General features: G+C 40.8%; 3 protein-coding genes across 4 annotated transcripts in view; all 3 read right to left on the reverse strand.

The window, feature by feature from the left end:
* Positions 1-10,559, reverse strand: part of aclya (ATP citrate lyase a) — a 22,677-nt gene extending 12,118 nt beyond the window's left edge. The window contains exons 1-7 of one of the 2 annotated variants that reach the window (XM_014022965.1): positions 10,415-10,558; positions 7,429-7,589; positions 6,659-6,781; positions 4,175-4,237; positions 2,791-2,981; positions 1,479-1,558; positions 884-1,014 (exon numbers count right to left, since the gene is read on the reverse strand). In XM_014022965.1, the coding sequence (XP_013878419.1) occupies positions 884-1,014; positions 1,479-1,558; positions 2,791-2,981; positions 4,175-4,237; positions 6,659-6,781; positions 7,429-7,587 (747 nt within the window). In that variant the 5' untranslated portion in view covers positions 7,588-7,589; positions 10,415-10,558. Of the gene's footprint in view, positions 1-883; positions 1,015-1,478; positions 1,559-2,790; positions 2,982-4,174; positions 4,238-6,658; positions 6,782-7,428; positions 7,590-10,414 lie in introns of both variants that reach the window. The other variant, XM_014022969.1, reaches the window with a different exon arrangement.
* Positions 10,560-12,001: 1,442 nt separating this feature from the next.
* Positions 12,002-16,250, reverse strand: cnp (2'',3''-cyclic nucleotide 3'' phosphodiesterase). The gene is made up of 4 exons (XM_014022979.1): positions 16,145-16,250; positions 13,599-14,956; positions 13,398-13,525; positions 12,002-13,241 (listed from the first exon to the last, which is right to left on the reverse strand). The coding sequence occupies exons 2-4, from the start codon at positions 14,914-14,916 to the stop codon at positions 12,789-12,791; spliced, it is 1,899 nt and encodes a 632-aa protein (XP_013878433.1). The 5' UTR covers positions 14,917-14,956; positions 16,145-16,250; the 3' UTR covers positions 12,002-12,788.
* A 569-nt stretch (positions 16,251-16,819) lies between these two features.
* The window catches only part of odad4 (outer dynein arm docking complex subunit 4), a 2,763-nt gene continuing 882 nt past the window's right edge, over positions 16,820-18,700 (reverse strand). Inside the window, exons 3-6 of the mRNA XM_014023003.1 lie at positions 18,150-18,297; positions 18,003-18,064; positions 17,688-17,838; positions 16,820-17,556 (exon numbers count right to left, since the gene is read on the reverse strand). Of these exons, the coding sequence (XP_013878457.1) occupies positions 17,375-17,556; positions 17,688-17,838; positions 18,003-18,064; positions 18,150-18,297 (543 nt within the window). The 3' untranslated portion in view covers positions 16,820-17,374. The remainder of the gene's footprint in view (positions 17,557-17,687; positions 17,839-18,002; positions 18,065-18,149; positions 18,298-18,700) is intronic.

Consider the following 18,700-nt stretch of genomic DNA (forward strand, 5'->3'; position numbering starts at 1 on the left):
CCCCCGCTGTCCCTCATTTCCCTCTTCACTCACAGCCACCCAATTAGTCCAAACCTTCTGCTACACAGACAAGCTCCAACATCTGCCAGAACCAGAGAAAATCATCACAAATATCTCACTGACGACCTTTATTAGTTTCTATAAGTTTGAGTTATCCATTACTAAACTGGTACTACTGGTACTAGTCGTGAATATTTAGATTTTTTTATATTGAATGTAAAAGATTACAATAGATAAACTGGAAAAGGATGTTTTCCTGACCATTTGGGAGAAATTGAATTATGTATATYATGAGGGCACATCCTGTTTGCAATCAATATTACCAATTTGTTCATTAAACCTCCTACTCAACTTCCAGAGATCAGCAGCACCTGTTGTTGACAAATAAAAAGCTGAAGTGCTGAAAATGTCTCTCTACATCAGTGGTACCCAATCCTGGTCCTTGAGGGCCTCCATCCTGCATCGTTTACTCGTTAATCAAGTTAATAAAGCCTGTTAATCACACATCATTCAAGCCAAAGCAGAGAAACATCTAGAACAAGCAGGATGGTGGMCTTAAAGATGAGGTTCTCAAACAGGGGTCCCAGAATCCCCAGGGATCCACAAGCTGTAGCTTGGGGGTCCCCCAAAAATTACAATAAGTTGTTGATTATGTTTTTTGTTTTTATTTCTAGAATTGCATGAGGAACAAGTGAAACAAACATACTAAACCAAGCAAAATATTATACGCATTTCATGGCATTTAGGGGTTAAAATGGCAGTAAATATATATATTTTTTAATCAGCATGAAGTTTATATGGGKATCCATGGTAATGTTTCACCTTTGAAGCATTGGAGAACCCCTGCCTTRAAGGACCAGGTTTTATTGCTCATCATCCTCACCTCAGGATAGGCCTCCCGGCCGAAGGGGGGAGGGAACTCCACATCCCCCCACTTGGATTTGCAGATGTAATCAGCYGTTGCATCGATCTTTGCCGCCATGTCCAACACATAAACGCCATCTTTTGTGACCACTAACATTTAGGAGGAAAAAAAAACAATGAAGAAGTTTATATTCCAACACTTATTTAAAGGATGTTTGCTTTATTTTAAGAAGTTTTGAACAGGGGTCGAGGCACAGGTGATYCACAACCTCCCAGAAAGAAGTGCAGGGGGAGTGAAGATGAGGAGGAAGTGGCAGGATTTCAAAGCAGCACTGCAGCCACAACAACACGAAACAGCTGCCTGGGCATGTACTGGTACCCAATTACTCCATGCATTCATCAAACAGCGAGTGCATGAAATATTTAATCATTTCCTCCCTGGATGGTAAAAAATGTRGCAGAATCTTGTGTTTTATTATGCACTGTTTTCCTCTCCAGTTCCTCTTTGATGCCCTTTTTCCAATTTCATAACCTAATAAACTGATGAGCTAGAATAAAGAGAGGACGCAACAGACKGTTTATGTTGTTGGAGATTTGAGTCGATGAAAACCTACCCAGAGGGTTGATCTCCAGGTATGTGAAGAAGAGGTCCTCGTACAGGTTGAAGAGTCCAACGATGAAGCTGGCCAAAACTCTGACAAAATAAAATCAGGATAAATCGGCAGCGTAATCAGCCTTGGGACAACTTCAGAATAAATGACAAACTAAACTCATATTTCAGTCACTTTAAAAAACAGGAAAACATTTTCTTCCCAACTAAATACTGCAAAATTTATTCATTTATCAAAACAAACATTTTGTATTTGCTCCTGCTTGTTTTGTCAAACTGTAACAGATTGCATTTATTATTAGTGCTGACTCAGATATTTAATTACTCTATAAGTGATACAATGTAAGCCATTGAACACTCTGCTCACACAGTAAATATAAAGTATAAATTTAGTTTCACTCAAGATTGAAATGAAAACAAAGACAGACGTGCGACTCTAAACATGTTCTAAATCATACAACGGTTTTTAAATTTTTAAATACTGCATGCAAACACTTTTTATAGTGATCTGCACGATGCTTTTCTGCAGACCCATTTATCCTGTAATAAATCAGAGCACGGTGAACCACAGCACACATCACTAAAGGTTTGTTCAGGATGAGCCGAACGACAAACAGCCCACCTGTAAATAGAACTGAGGGGACTTTCTGCAAGAGCAGAATAAATTTGATTTGTTTTCGCCGTCATATGTCACGATGAAAAGACGTGGGGGAGGAGGCGAAGGTCAGCCCGCCTGTCAGTTTATCTGGCAGCTCTGAGACTTCGTAACCACATCAGGACTCACAGCCCGTGGAGAGAAACTGTAACACAACAAAAACAAAACAAAAAAAAAGCCTCCCTRCTGTCAGCTTGTGATGGGAAGGCAGGACAAACTGGCCTCCTGTTTTCAGTCCGACGTACGTGTTTGGATGGAGGAGGAGGAGGAGGTGGGCGGAGGGATTTCTGGGGTTCAATGTCAGCCAAGACGGCGAGCCTCGAAAAGCCTCTGCTGTCACAAAAGTGGCGTTATAGGGATGGATGGGAGGGGGTCGGCGGAGGGCGAGTCGCTGCATCCTCCCTTATGAAAACAGATGGACGTGCTCTGAATATCACCGCGTTAAACAATAAAATAAAAGCTTAGGGTGGGGCTGATTGAAGAGAGGAAAATGCAATTTGTTTAATGGAACCGTGCGGCCTCCCCTGGCACGAGACAGCTCTGACTTTCACTTGGATTTTTCTATAACTTCTCAATTATACCTTTATATAATGAATAACATAGCTCTGAAGATGCACCATTGATTTGTTATTTTATTTATTTATTTTTTAAACAAACTTACGACTTTTTGTCATTCGGAGCCTTGCTCAGCAGTTCCTTCTTCACCTTCTCTTCGCTGATCTTTTCATCCACCCCAATCAGCAGCTTCTGYGCCTTGGCGTCCACGTCTCCAACATCCACCCCGCCCTCGTGGTGAAACAGCACGTAGTCTCCCTCCCGAGAGGCGTRTACGCACACGTAGAACTCCTCAGCCTGAACAGTGGACCACGGGAACAAAGTACGTACAAAAAGAAATGAATCTGGATCTGACATTTACAACCCAAATTCCCAAACAAATGTCTGATTTGAAGTGGACATATCCTGCTTTTAAATCCTTCTTTTTCACATTTCAATCACTCCGTTGGGTTTTTTAAAGTGGAACTACAACGCTTTGGTCTGAATTCCATCTTATTTTAACTTTATCAGCCTGTTTTTTCACACGGTTTCTGAGGCGTGTCTCAAAACAGCTGGTTTTCTTACTGTTCCTTTAAGATGCTTCAAGCTCCGCCCCCCTCCGGCTTCCAGACCGATCCACTCCAGCTTGAAAGAGGGGGTTAGCATTCTCTAGCTTGCAGAAATTATTTACAATTTAATTAAAAAGGTGTGAACAAGGGAAAACTTGTCCATCCAGCCTTACTTGATGGTGCCAGAGTCTGACCTAAAACCAGAATCTGACCCAGAACCAGAGTCTGACCCAGAACCAGAGGAGAATTAAGACAAGGAAACTGTAGTTGGTCCAGACCTTATATGGCAATTCTGTCGCAGATAATTTGACGTAATAGTTCAGAAAATTTCAGAAAATAGAGAAAACTGAAGAGGTTGAAAAATTGTGACCCAAACAGAATATAAAAGATATCTTTGCAGCACAAGAAGAGACTAAATTAAACTTTTCTGCCTMCTAGAGACTCCAGGTGCACAACAAAATATATTTACCAACTAAAATTTTTTTTATTTTGCATGATACGTCCCCTTCAATTAGCCTTTTAAACTGTTGTCAGAATTAGGGTTGTAATTTCCACTAATACCATTTTACTGTGAAAGAGGAATCTAAATATAGTATAAATTAGGGCTGCAAGAAAATATAGATACACTGAAATATCACAATATTTCATTTCCTGATACCGTCACGATTTTTAATTATGTCTTGATGGATGTGAGAAGAAATGTGAAATACTGAAGTGTTCTTCTGATTTGCATAAAAATGAACTGAATTCAATCAGATTTTATGCATGTACTGCACAGTGTGCTCTTTATACTGGGTTTCTAAATTAGAATCTTTTGGAGAAAAAAAAGCCAACATATCACCTTGCTTACAGTACCGCAATATATCACATTGTGTGTTGTGATGTCATATCAATAAATTCTTGGCAACAAAGCCTGACATGGATGCATGATGATTGGTTTACCTGCTTGTGAGGAACAAATGGCTCAATGAGGAAGTTCTTGAGAACACCTTTGGCTTTTCCCACCTGTGAATCAACAAAAGCACAACTCTTAAGACTTTACTTCAATAAAAAAAAATAGAGTAATTTTGCACGTTATTCATGGGCTATTAACAGTTGCTCGAGTCCTCGTTTATTTTCAACACACTACTGAGAGGAGGGGCAAATGATAACGACAAAAACACCAAAGTAGATCCAAATAAATTGACATTTCAAAAAGGGATAAAAAGACTGCAGCTTCCCCCCGACATGGAMACGAGACGCGGGTAAAGAAAATGAATGGATGAATAATAAAAGGAAAAACTGTCATGTCGAGCTGCAGCTCATTTAGTGGAAGCTGTCACTGTTCCCCTGTTAAAGGCCAAAAGAAATGAAGTGGAACCAAGGACCGGCCGAGAGAGAAATGAAGAGAGAGTTGCCATTTCAAAGAACAAGAGGAGTCTGGGAACAAAAAAGAAACACTACCTGATTAAATCTTACAAGAAGCTGAGCTCAAATGAGGTGACATTTGGAGAACACCATTTATCAGCTGAAGTATAAATTAACAACGTGCTAATGAGGGTAATTTATCAGCTCAGCTGTGTTTCTCAAAGGATAAAAACATCGCCACAAAACAGCAACATTTACTTCTATTTGCTGCCGTCGACAGTTTCCTGTAATCTGTGAGGAGCTACAGCTGTGCTGCTGCTGCACCACAAACACTCCTCTTCTGTGTTTTATGAACCGCCRCGGTTCCTGCAGAACCCCCTGCTGGTTTATGAGGCTCAGCGGCGTCTGGGAGCAGCGCTGATGGACCGAGCGTTTGATCAGCGGCGGCGCTCACCTCGGCTGACTGGGCTGATTTACTACCGGCGGACGAACATGGATGTAAACAGCTACTAGGGCAGAGATGAGTCTGGCAGGGAACGTGCACACAAAATAAAAAATAAAGAAATAGAACATGCCTGCAACGTTACAGAGAACAGACCATTTCGTTAGGGATGGCGTGATTTATGATTCAATCGTCTATCGGTGATTGAAGGGTTGGAATGCAATTTTTTAAAGGRCGATCTTTATTAATTAATTAAATGCTGTGCCAGGGATGTAAAATAAATTTAAAATGCACCCTTCTCTGTAAATTAAAATGTTTTAATCATCATCATTTTGATCTGTGCAAATGAGGGAATAAAATTACAGTGCTGCATCTCTGTTTTTTATTTTTTATTTTCTCGGAGTCGGAGCCAACATGCTCCTCTTCACGTCTCTCTTCTCGTCATCTTCTTGCTTTGGTGCGCCACAAATGACCCAAATAGTGCTTTATTATTATATTTAGTTACAAAACGAATAATCCATGACAATCATACATTTGAACAAATAACTTTAACCAGTTCCGAACCGGATCAGAGCGCCCTCCCTCAACCCTGCTCATCCCCGTCACTCTGGGCTCTGTGTGAGGGTCGAACTTTTCACCCCCCTCCACATAAGAACACATACGAACTATATGGTGTGATTGGTCAGAAGTTTGTGGGAGTGTTTGTTTGGGCTAAAAGCACTTAAGACGCTGCGTTTGCTTCAACCACTCGCTTAAAAAAATAGCGAGAAAAAAAAAGTGACTCGTTTGAACACTGACTACCAGGAAGCAGCAATTTATAAAGATAGTCAAACGGCCAAAACCTCATAAAAAGGGGATAAAATAGACTATTTTCATGGTGAAATCTGACTGATAAAAACTCGAGCTTAATCCTGGACCAGTTTGTGGATAAACTATGTCGAGTGACGAGTCTCAGACTTTTTTTCCCCGCATTGGACTCCCTCGGGGTAGAAATCCCCTGTAGTGACGTATGCAGCAGCGGGGAGGGGGTTTCCCAGGAGCTTGGCGCGGGGGTCTCAGGAACTATGAAAATTACGTGCGAACACGAACGCCGAATAACCACGGAATTTACAAGCGACTTTAGAAAAAAAGAAGCCGTCTGTTATAAGCAGAACTGCATGCTTTTTTTTTGCCTTTTTTTTGTAACAACATAACTGCGCATGCCTTATCAGCCGATTGGATCATCTATCGGCGATGGCCATTGACCATGATCTATTGATCTGAAAATAGGGACGATTTCCCACCCCTACATTTCGTAGTTAAAAATTGTTCCAAAGGCTATGGGAACGCAATTGAAACTGAACAAACACAAAAGGTAAATTTACATCATTATACAGACCCGATGTATTTGATTTGAACTGATTCTTGTGAAACTCTCCTATAGGATCATAGATGAGAGTTTTCATAAATTTTTAAGCTATAAATCTTCCTTTGAGCTTGTTAATTTTGCATAATTCCAGTGGTGTTTTCACAGCAACATCAGTGTTTTATCAATTGAACTGTGACCAGGAAGAGTTAGGACCAGTTAGGCTCACATGCAATAAAAACTACGAAACGATCKATTGTGAGGTAATGGTCTGAGGGAGACTGAGTCATACCGTCGTCTCTTTCATGAGGCGGGGCTTGAGCCACTCTTTGGCACCGTGCAGGTCCAGGTTGACGCCGACCAGACCCAGCTTCCCTCGCCGTTTGATCAGCTGGTCCGGCTTCACCACCAGTCTCTGCAGGAGGGAAACACTATGTTGTCATCGATAAAACTAAAAGTTAGACTAAAAAAACAACATAAAAACATAAACAGGAGTGTGACTGACGAGTTAGCTTAATTACATCCAACCCCGCCCCTCAGTGTCCCCCTCTTTTGTAAGTCAGATAAAAAGGAATGACTCACGACAGAGGAGCCATTACCATCTGGAGGCTCGCCAGCGAGCTAAAGGAAAAGGGCTGAGGGTGAAAGTTAATGTGATTTCCTCATCAATTCTACAGCAGCAAACATCTCTGAGGAGCCGTCCTCAGCATCCTCCTACCTCCCTCATAAAAACCCTCCACCGAGAAGGAGACGGACAGACAGGGTGACGTTTTGCCCTGCGAGAGGAACAACGAGGGAATTAAATTAGGTTTGATTTTACACTGAGCTACGAGGAGCAGATGGTCAGAGGAAGTAATTCTTCCTTAAGATCCCAGTTTAGTTTAGATTCACTGATAAGGAAAGCAGGTGAGATGCTTCGCTTTATTACTAACATTTATCACACTTCTCTTTGCTTTTTCAGCTAAMAAAGAAACACCACTCTGTAACCAGTGTCCCTACAAACCCGTATGTCACCACTTTATGGTCCAGTTGTTCTATCAGTTAAATCATCCTCATTCTCACCTCAGAGAGCAGCCACGGATGCTCCTGCACCAGTCGCTCAAAGTCGGTCTCGGTGGTCACGTTGGCGTGGCGGAACTTGTTCTGGACCGGCGCCGAGGTGCAGATGTACCTGTAGAGGAACTCCTTCCCCGTCTGCTCAGAGATGGCTTTGGCCGACATGACTGCAGAGACAGGAAGTGAAGATTTAGCACGAAATGTATCTTAAATTTTTTTTGTTTTTGTTTTAGCTTTGTTTTCATAGTCTGCAACATGTAGCAATGATGCCTCCAGAGCAGACAAGAATTTCATATGATTGATCCCAGAGTTTGTGATTGGTAAATAATAAAGCTAATGCTAAGCTAGCTAGCGACATAAGCACTACATCAAGTTACATTGATTTCAGTCCTGCATCCTGATTTAAAGTGCCTGTGACATGCATATCCATGAAATACAAAAGTCAAATAAAATATATTTATATTTAAGAAACTTGGCATAATACAGTACACATGATTTTACTCACCATGTCACATAAATGGCATATTTTCTTTTGAAATTGGCACAACTAAAGTGAAACAGGAAGTGACATCAAAGGGGAACTCTTTAAGAAAGAAAGTTCCCTGTTTTTTGTTTGTTGAAACAATGTTTGAAATATGACTCTCTCATCTCTCTGTGATAGTGATTAAAATAACTTAAAGAAACATCAGATTCTTCTCTACATTCAGTGTTGTTAGCCATAGTAGCAGTGCTCTGTTTATGTGCAGACATTCCCCTTTGACATCACTTCCTGTTACTTCACATGCCRATATCGCAAAAACTATTAATCTCACACACGTGAAATCATTTTTACAGTATCTTATCAGTGTTATCCTTCCAAAAATACATTCATATTTATTACAAAAAACTGATGTCACAGGCACTTTAAAGTCACTTATTTGTGTCGTCCTGAATCCAGCTTTATCTGTTTGACCTGAACACTGATGTGGATTTATTTTCTGCTGCTGAAGCTAAACCCACCTCCACACCACAAACATGAACATTTTATTGTGAAAAACATAAAAAAACTCATTTAAAGACTCGTAAAATAACAAAACTCCTTCTTTTGTGCAGTTTGAGACGAAAGTAAAAGAMGGACATTCAAAAATGCTATTAGCATCTATAAATTTTACAGCTAAAGGGGTGGAGATGTGACCTTCACTCTTTAGCCACGTGTTACTTCTGCATACTTTGTACTTTATTAACCCTTCATATTTTTTTTAAATGTGCACCAACAGTGTGAGGTGTGCTTTGATTATTTTAGTTTTAACTCTTGTATTTAAAGTTTTAAAACATGGGTTTTGTTTAAAATAGGCTATAAAATATTAGTTTCACTAACTACCACCTCTAAAAGCTTGACGATCGGTGTTCGTCATTCACCCTCGCAGGGATGGAGCACCTGCCGTCTATTTCTGGATGTTTCATTAAGCTGAAAGCCCTGATGTTGTCTCTGGCAGCCGTTTCCTAAATGGATTGATGGGCCTGCCTTGGACCGCTTTCACTATCGATCCCGGTTGTYGCTCCTGAGTCACTGCAGAGCTGCTTCGGGGCCGAGCAGAAGCGGTTTAATAACCTTCCAGGTTCCATTTATCATCCCACTTTTTTGTGTAACGGACCTATCAGAGAGGTCTGGAACCTCACTGGAACACAACCACAATTATAGGCCTAGCCTTTGTTGAAGGAATGCATATCGCCCGCCGCCTTTTGTTCCAGAAATTTAGACTAACAGCCTATCCTGAGATACGATGGAGCCGACGCTGTTTTGGTCAATCTCATGCAGCAGTCAAAGATGCTATGCTCAGAGTACGTGTTCTGAATGACTCTCAGCAACTACCACGAATTGCAGCTCAATATCTGTACAACTGAATGGGTTATAGCCATTTCTGTGCTTAATGATATGAAAAGGCCGTGGCAGTCATCGTTAAATGAACGGACTCAAAAAGTTAGTTAAAGAAACACATCCAACGATTCCCCTCTGAAAGTTTAACTTAGATCTGATCAGTGACTCATTAGATATTTTGCTAAGAAACAGAACTCACTCTTAATTAACGCTAAAGGTTTTATTCAAAGCTCTCAGCCAAGCAATGAATAACACTTTAAGTTTGGGCTGGAAGAAAAAAAAATCCAGATTTTCTTCATCCCAGCTTTGATTTTCGATTTTAATCGATTTTGTTTCCCTCTTAACGGAGTGTCTCTGTTTCTGTTGTTGAAACAAATTTGTTGTACTCCTGCTGTTTGTAGCAAGAGCCTTCAAACAGATTTTTGCAGTGAGGTGTTTGTTGCTCCAAGTCCAAGGTTGAAAAACCTAAACATTTCCCTTTTGGGTGAGTAGATAATACTCTTTGCTAGCAGCCATATTGTCGTGTCATGTACCAAGCATCTTAAGGGACAAGTTGGGGTGACCTCTGAACTACAGAAGCCTGTACTGGTGGGGGAAAAATAAGAAAAAAATCCAGGTTTTCTCAAAATCAAACCTTAATAAATGGTAAATTCGAATTAAATCGATGTATCGCCCAACCCTACTTTAAGTATGTGTTGTGAATTACTCTCAGCTACTGCCACAGCACATTTTAGCTCAATGTTTGTAAAAACTGATCAAATTATGCCCATTTTTGTGTTTTCCATATTGAGTTGCCTGTGGCTGCCATCTTAAAACGGGCTGGTTCCAGAAGTTAACCAGCTGTAGAGCTGCATCTAGTAATGAAGTCCTGAAAGTTTCATTAAAAGTTATCCAGTGGTTCGTGAGATATTTTGCTAACAGACTCAAACAAAAAAAAGTGTTCTGCCTTAAAAAGGAGGGCTCAACCAACTTGATTAATTAATTTACAAAAGATTAACATAAATAACACAATTCATTAACAGTCCAAATAATTTCTGCGTAGCAGGAGTATTAATTTTAAAAAGCGGAAATAACTTGTTTTGCGTATTTTCACAAGAAGCAACGTTTAATTTTATTTTAAATACAATTATTTACCTTTCTGTTTTCTCTCTGGTTCTGTTGTAGCTGAGGTCTACAGAGGGTGGATGTCTTGGGCCGTCCTGCAGCTTCACTCCGTCCCGCCTGCTGCATGAACCTGTCGGGCTCTGGAGACAGCGAGGCTTCCGGTGAGTTTTGTCTCGAGCGTTCATCTGCCGACCGGTCTTAGCTGATGTTTCTCGGCCTCTGATTGGCTGATTCCACCAGCGCACTTCTGTTGCGTTCATGAACCGTCGGAAAGTTCACAACAGGACAAACATTTCACGCGACTTTTGGCATTTGATACACGATATGATAAAAGAGAGGTTATAGACTTTAATTTAAATTTAATTTAGATGTTTTATTTATTTTACTTTTGTTTGTATACATTTATTGGCATATATCAGGTCTTTTAGGTGTATGGTGCTTTGGTGAACTATTTAAAATGCGCTCATAATTAAATTTGACATGAGTTTTTTTTTAATGACACTGCTGTAGCAATCATTAACATTTAATTTGTAAAATTTACAGTTTTGGTTTTAAATTCAGTGCTTATTCTTTTTTATAATATATCATATATGGGTAAAACCCCATTATAAAACAAATTTACAATTGATTCATCATACATTTTTAAAATCCCCAAAATGGACAGTACATATTCTATGCAAAATAGCATAACTTTAAAAAACTGTAGCTATGTAACAAAAATGCCTAAAAATATTGACTAAATCAACCATCAAACTTGTGCATTAATTAATCATAATATACATGATCTAAAATAACTAAAAGGGAAAAGTTTAGACCCATTAGGACACTTTCATTGCAATTTAACCTAAGACTTAATATTGGCTTGTTTGTTAAACTTTTAGGTAGCAACATATTCTTTTATTTAAAAAAAAAATCAATTAAAAACAAGTTAACTGCATGAACATAAAATTTTAAATATTTAGCTTTCAAATAAATCTTCCAAGTGCTGAAATATTAGCCAGCTCATGTTTATTGGTCCTCTGACATTTATTTACTCAGCAGCCGATGAGGTAATATCTGAACCTTTGGAGGGTCTTGCAATCAACAATACAGGGAACAAAAGGTTATCTGTGGCCTAAAAATAGCCAAGTTTTGTGAGATTCTCATTTTGCAACTGCAGTTTTAAATACAAGCAAGCCTTCTGATCAGATACTGAAACACATCTTGTGGTTGTTTAACCTAATATAAGAACGAAAGTTTAAAGCAGTTAAAATTTGAGGTTTGTTTTCTGTGGTCAGTGGACAACTGATTATCATAACCTTTGTTTCATCAAGAGAAAATCTGGTTTGTGGTTGACGGTTTGCAGAATCTGCTGTACTGATGCGAAAACAAATTGTGTAAAATAGATCCAGTTATTTAAAAACAAGTTAAAACATGCACACTAGCTGAAATTATCTTGCTGATAAAGCCTGTAAGGCCTTGGTTACCTTTTCTTTCCCACAGCGCACAAACCACCAGCGCCACCTGCTGGTTTACTAAATTAGTTACAAGTGCATGATTTGAGTAGATAAAATTACTAAAACACAGGTTAACATCTGCCTCGTTCACCTAAAAACCCACAAACACTCAGACAAGAGCTTACTGGAGCAAAAGCATTTTATTTTTATCAAGTGTACAAAACAAGTGCAAAAATAGTGATTCTTAAGAACTACGTAAAGTAGGACTTCAAAAATTACAGCTACAAATCGAAACGCGGTACATGGAGGTACTCTTCAAGAGGGGATTACGCAGTAAAAATGATTGCAAAACATGGACTTAGATTCACAGCATTTCATCAGTACTAAGTGCAAGCTTCAGAAACAAATGCCAAATTATTAAGCATTCTCCCTCTTGAACAATGCAAAGACTCAACAAGGAAGGATCTCTACAAATGACAATTCGTTTTAACACAACTTTGGCCCATATCATAATCAACATTACTTCACAAAACATGGAAATGTCAGTACTCTAGAAGTGTAACATGGCAGGAGAAACCATTGTAGAGAGAGTTATATTAAACAGATTAGTCATGTGTTAATACAGTTAAACAGGAATGCATGCAGTACAAGTACCTAGTTTCACATTTGAATACAGAGAAACACTGCTGTGTAGAAGACGAAGTCTAAGTTTCAGGTAAGTGGTGGATTATGCTAGGCGAACAAAACGGCAGCTAACGTAACTTTTACTGACAGAACAAAACTGAACCACACTGAGAAGTCAGTCAAAAGGCATCTTAGGTTGTGGTGCAAATTTATGTAAAAAAAAAAGGCACAGAGCTTGTGGATTTAGGCTGCCTACAACTGAAACCCTAAATGCTGCACAAACACACAAACCTTGCGAAAAGAAAAGCCTCGGCTTTCATGTACCGAACGTTTCACGTGTGGATCTACAGAATGGCACATTTCAGCTTCTTTTTCTTTTCGTTTTCCTTTTTGGTCGGCTTGACCTCCCTGCGTCCGTAGAAGCTGGAGAAGCACGCCAGGGCTCTGATGGGCTCCTTGAGGTCGAGCATCCACCTGCCTTCGCCGAAGTACCTGAGCGAGCCCAGCTCCATCTCCTTCGCCTCCTCCGGCTGCTGCAGGGCCAGGATCTGGAGCAGGTCGACGCCCGTCTGGACGGACTCGACGCCCTCCGCGCAGCCCAGGGTGACGTGGGCGCGGCTCCCGGCGGGCAGGGAGGCGGCTTCGGGGACGGCGGACTCCGCCTCTTTTTCGCCGTCGGCTGGCCAGAGCTGAAGCTGCTCCTCGGTGAGGGACACCCTGGCTCCGACGGTGCGAGGAGTGATGAAGAGAGCGGTCAGGGACAGCTCAGACACAGAACCATAGGACTTGATAACAGCCTAGATTGAGGAGAGAAAAATGCTAAATTAAAATCTCAAATAAACGGCGATTGCTGAATGATTGACAAGCTTAATAATTAGCGCACCGTTCTCTAGAAAGTGAACATTTGATATAATAAAAGTATGCAGATGTAGTGAAGTGAAATGATTTCTTACAGAATTCTGTGCGTACTCTTTGGCACCATTAGCTTTTCCGTAGTCGCAGAATTTGGTAGTGCAATGTAGGGCCGTCTTGGCATCGAAGTACTGCTCCAGGTCCACCTCCTTCTCAGCTTTTCCTGTGACTGTAATCAAGACGAGATTAGTTGCATCAAATATTCCGACCTCCGTACAGAAAACTGTTTCGAAGCCACTCACAGTCAGCCATGTGGCTTTTGAACTCCTCCAAAGTGTCCAACGTTTTCAGGAAGTCCATGGCCGTGCACTTGACCCTTTCCCGTACCGACGGCAGGAGAAACCAACCGTAGAAGAGAGGGAGGGATGTCTCTTCAAGCGGACCTTTCATTGCCTCCAGCTGGGCCTCCCCCAGTCCTCGGCTGGTCTTCCCCTTCAGCTGAGCTGAATCTCTGCTCCATTCGGTTTGCGGCTCCAAGAAGAGGGCGATAAGATTGTGTTCCTTGGCGATCTCTCCCAGGGAAGCCAGACGGTCGGGGGTGTGGTTGGTGTCGTCCACCACCACCAGCAAGGAGGACGTGCTGGCGTCGCTGCAGAGGCCTACGACGGCCTCATCCAGAGCTTTGTAGCCATCGGCAGAGGACTTTGGATTCTCTGGTTTGACACCATGTTGATCAGCGGAGCAAACTGAACACTGGTCTTTGTAGGCGTCGGCGATGGCTCGCGCCAGGAAGCTCTTACCACTTCCTGGCAGGCCTCTGAGGACAACCAGGGTGCGGGAGATCCTCAGGGCGTCTTTGGTCTCCTCTTGTTCCAAAATGGCAAAAGACAGAGAGCCGGCTGCAGGGACTATGTTTTCTTCCTTCGGAGGCTCCTGCTCAGATTTCACAGCTTCAGCTGCCGTCTGAGCGGCGGGCTCAGGTTTGTCTTCTTTCTGACTCTCTGCAGATTCTCCACTTTCAACCTGAGCCGACGCTTCTGCTGGCTTCTCTGAGGAAACAACTTTATCCTGCGCAGCTTCGGCTGTGGCGTGCAGTTCTCTCTCAACCTTCACCTGTTCAGGTGCCTTCTCGACAACAATCGGTGGCTCCGTTTCGACTGGCGCAGGTAAAGATTTCTCCTCCGGTTCTGACTCTGGGACCAGTTCTGCTGGCTTCTCTGGCTCTGGTTCAGGGGCACTCTCTGCCTGCTGCGTTTGTAAAGGCTCTGGGATGTTCTCTGGCACGTGCTGCTCTTCGGGGCTCTCCGGTTTTGCGTCTGAATTTGCAGCCTGTTCGGGTGACTCTGCAGATTCCGGCGGTGCCACCCCGCTGGGCTCTGGCTCCTCGTTAGACTGGTCCACAACCGTCACTTCTTGATCTCCCGCCGCGGCCGGCTCTCCCGTTTCTTTTGTGCCGGCCACATCTGCAGCCTGACCGCTCACCGCCTGCGCCTCCTCCTCCTCCGCAGGAGCAGCTGGCTGGTTCTCAGGCTTCGTCGAGTCTTCCTCCACTTTTACCTCTTTTTCCACGACGGCCTCCTCTTGCTTTTGTTCAGACACTTCATTCTTCTCTGCATCCATGCTTGCTTTTCAAAGTCCAAACTCACACACCACCATATACCTTAAATACACAATTAAGAATCAATTAGACCAGAAATAACTGGAATTATAGAAGTATTTGCTCTGGAGAAGGATCATTTCTAATGTCTTAACATGACTGTCAGATCTTTATACAAAATAAAAGTCTTGTAAGCACTTTCAGAGGCTAAAAATACCATCTGGTTAGTGGCCAAAGTCTCATATAGGAAGTTACTCAATATCCAAATTTAGATAGACAATTGCTCGTCTATATCCAATTTCATTTTCCAATTATTTGTGAATGTGCTGGATTTAGGACCTTGTACCCAAATTTAAGCAATGATTTTGCTTAAGTTGAAGTTTTGCAACTCTGCGAACAAAAAAAAGGTGGAAGCAAAACAGTTTATTCAAAGTGCTGACCGATAATCAATCCAATGATAGACATAGCTGTGGATTTGCATAAACTGTAAAACCTTGATAGAAAGGAGATAAAATGTGATAAAATAGTGTAACAACAAGTACAACTTATTTTTTTTATTTTAGGAACCTCCATTGTGTTGCAGGTTGAAATGTTACACCTTAAAAGCTGTGTTAACTTAAAAATAGGGGAAATTGTTGTCAGTAAGAGAAAGAGGAAGAGAATACACAGCTGAGTGTCGCAACAAAGCCACTAAATGTGAAACTCTGTAGTTTCCAACTAATAAACAACTGAAACTAAAGCGTCAATTAAAAAGGGTTAGCATAATTTAAAACATGAATGTCGCTTATAAAAAGAAAAATAAAATAAAAACGTTAATTAATTATCTTTTTCTTTGTTTCAACTAATAACAGCGAAGGACTTGATTAATTGCCTTTTTTATTTTCTAAATTAAGAGTCAAAAACAGTATGAAAGTGGAGTCAGTTTCCTAAAAAGACAAAGAGAAACGGTGCTTTGCAGAGAGACACGGGCGCACATGAAGGGTGGGGAGTGGCGTGGACCATACTGGTTAGCACGCCAGACAAAAACAATTAAAAAAGCCCCATCGGTGAAATTCGGCTGCATCAACACCAGAGCCACGCGCCGCCGTCGCGTCTTTCACGAGTTTAGCCAAAAATGAGTAATAAAATTAAAAAACCGTTATGGGCGAAAAGTCGGCAAACGGTTGAAGTTCGAACAGTTAAAACACGAAGCAGGAGCTGTGACAAAGCGTCTGGGAAAAGGTTAGCTTGAAAAAAAAGATAMCAGCTTACCGAGAGCCCACGGAGCTGCTGCTGACCACGCGTTTCCCTCCGAGCACAATGACGCCGCAGTACTGCTGCCCGCAGGCTCACCGGAAAAAAAAGAAGCGGAAACTCCCGGGAGCGCGCAAACTGGGCGTGGCCACGGACACGCCCCTGAAAACCGGAAGTAGTAGAAAATGCATGATTTTTAATTGTGAGAATGCTGATATAGCATTAAAACAGTTTTTTTTTAAAGAATGAATGGTCTATTTTTTGTATTCTTATGCTAATTTTAGCCAGCCTTTTGCTACTTTCAAAGTTAGGCTAATGTTTTTGCTTCATTTAGCAAGAATTTTGCCACGTTTAGCTAAGATAGGTACTGCTGAAGCTTTTAAAATCTCTGCTGAAGGTTCATCTCTTTTCTTTGGCTTTGGATTGAGGCAGAGCTTGAACTAATGTTTATTTTTTTATATTTGTTTTTTATTCTTACTTTTGTTTTATTAAAACAACTGAGTCCTTGACTGAACTGTAAAGCAGTTTTGATTTTTTTTTTTGTTTTCAATGTGAAATAAAAATAAAATTGACAATTTTATTTTCTTCAGCTGTCATTCAGCAATTGCAATTTCTTTCAGAAATTTAAGGTGTAATTTTTAAATTGAGTTTATTGTTAATACATTCAGATTTTAGGAGGTACTGAGATGAAAATCCACAAGTTAACATGCCTTTATTTAATATGAACAACAGTCTCTTATCTTATATGCAAAACTTAGGCTGAGCAGACATCAGTCTTATCCCTAATGCTCAGTGTAATTTGCATAAACACAAAGCAGTTTATTATTGTAAAATGAAAATACTTCTTTATAAGAGACTCTGGAAAAACAAAGGTGCCATATATGAAAAGACTGACCATAAATGAAATGGAAAAAAAGAAAAAACAACTCTCTCTAATTAACACACAAACAAATATTTATAGAAACTTTCCAGTAAGCAGTCGTCTGTTTAAATTAAACCATCTGTGTCATAATATGAGCGTCTGCACAGAGGAAATGTGATGTTACGCTCAAACAGGAAATAAGTTTGGTTTAAAAAAAGCATTTAAAAGAAATGTTTAATACAAACACATCAGAATTTCCCAGTTTTTACTTGAAGGTACATTAACTGGCAAAGAAGATTCAGACTATTCCCAGATATCCACGGGAACAAATATTGCTTTCACAAATCAAACACCCTTTTTAATGAAAACTGTTTCTTCTTCCTTCTTCAGACCATCTGCTGCTTCAGAAGGCCTACACTCCTGCTGAATTTGCGGACGGTTCTTTTTTTTTTAAGCGAAGCTGGTTTCTCTGGACTCCGGATCTCCGTGTATTTCTCAAGCGACGTGATGCAGCCCTCAATGATGTCCTGCACTCGCTCTCCGCTCGCTGTCACGCCTTTAGCCAAGCCTTCAGAGCAAAAATAAAACCGTTAAAACAGCCTGTCAGAATGCTGCATTTAATATGGTGATGAAGAGGAAACGGTATTTACTTTAACAACCAATAAGATACATGAATAAATGCAGATGAGAGATTTGCACCTTCGTCTTTCATCAGATCTTCGAGAAATTTCTTGTCGTCGTAAAACTTCCCCAGCAGCTGTTTGGTTGTCTTCTTGTTCTTGTAGGTCTTCGGGGAGTCGTATCTTTCCTCCTCGGTCAGATCCTGAATGGCAGTGATTGGCTGTACTCTCTTGACACATTGAGAAAACATAAAAGGAGGAAATGCCAGGTTAAGTTATTAAAGTCTAATGAATTTGTGAGAGACATTTGACGAGTCAGATATTTGCAGGCAGATGAAGTGACAATTAAAAAAGCGAACAAGCAGGATATATTAAACCTGGCCCTGCGTCTTACCGCTGCTTCTTTCTGAAGAAATGAAAGATCTCCTTCACTGTTCAGCTCGACGGTGGAAGGACCTGTCAGAGATTACTGAACTGTTAAGGTTTGGGAGAAAAATGAAAACAATGCCAGAGGACAACAATAGCAGCACACAACACTTACTGCCAACAGAGTTTGCTATCGCCTCCTGGGATTTCTGCATACCGAGCCTGAACATGTGCGGGCGAAAGTCAAATCCTCTGCGGTAAAATACCAAGGCGAATTCAAACTCCCCCATGAGGAACAACGCCTCTGCCTTTATGTACAGTCCCTAATTTAAATAAAGAAATCAAACACACACACACACACACACACATAAATATATATATATATATCAGAGGTGTCAAGTATTCACATTCATTGCTTAAGTAGAAGTATAGATACTAGGGTTTAAAAATACTTTTTTGAATGTAGAAGTATCAACTCAAACTTTTTACTCAAGTATAAAAGTACTGGTTTCAAGTATTCACATTCATTGCTTAAGTAGAAGTATAGATACTAGGGTTTAAAAATACTTTTTTGAAAGTAGAAGTATCAACTCAAGCTTTTTACTCAAGTATAAAAGTACTGGTTTTAAAACTACTTAAAAATAATAGTAAAAGTAATGAACACTTAAAAAAGCCATTAAGGATAAAAGCTCAGGCAGTGCCACAGGGCTCTATAGCGCAGTGGTT

The sequence above is a fragment of the Austrofundulus limnaeus genome, unplaced genomic scaffold (assembly GCF_001266775.1).
Source record: "Austrofundulus limnaeus strain Quisiro unplaced genomic scaffold, Austrofundulus_limnaeus-1.0 Scaffold4, whole genome shotgun sequence".
Lineage (NCBI taxonomy): Eukaryota > Metazoa > Chordata > Actinopteri > Cyprinodontiformes > Rivulidae > Austrofundulus > Austrofundulus limnaeus.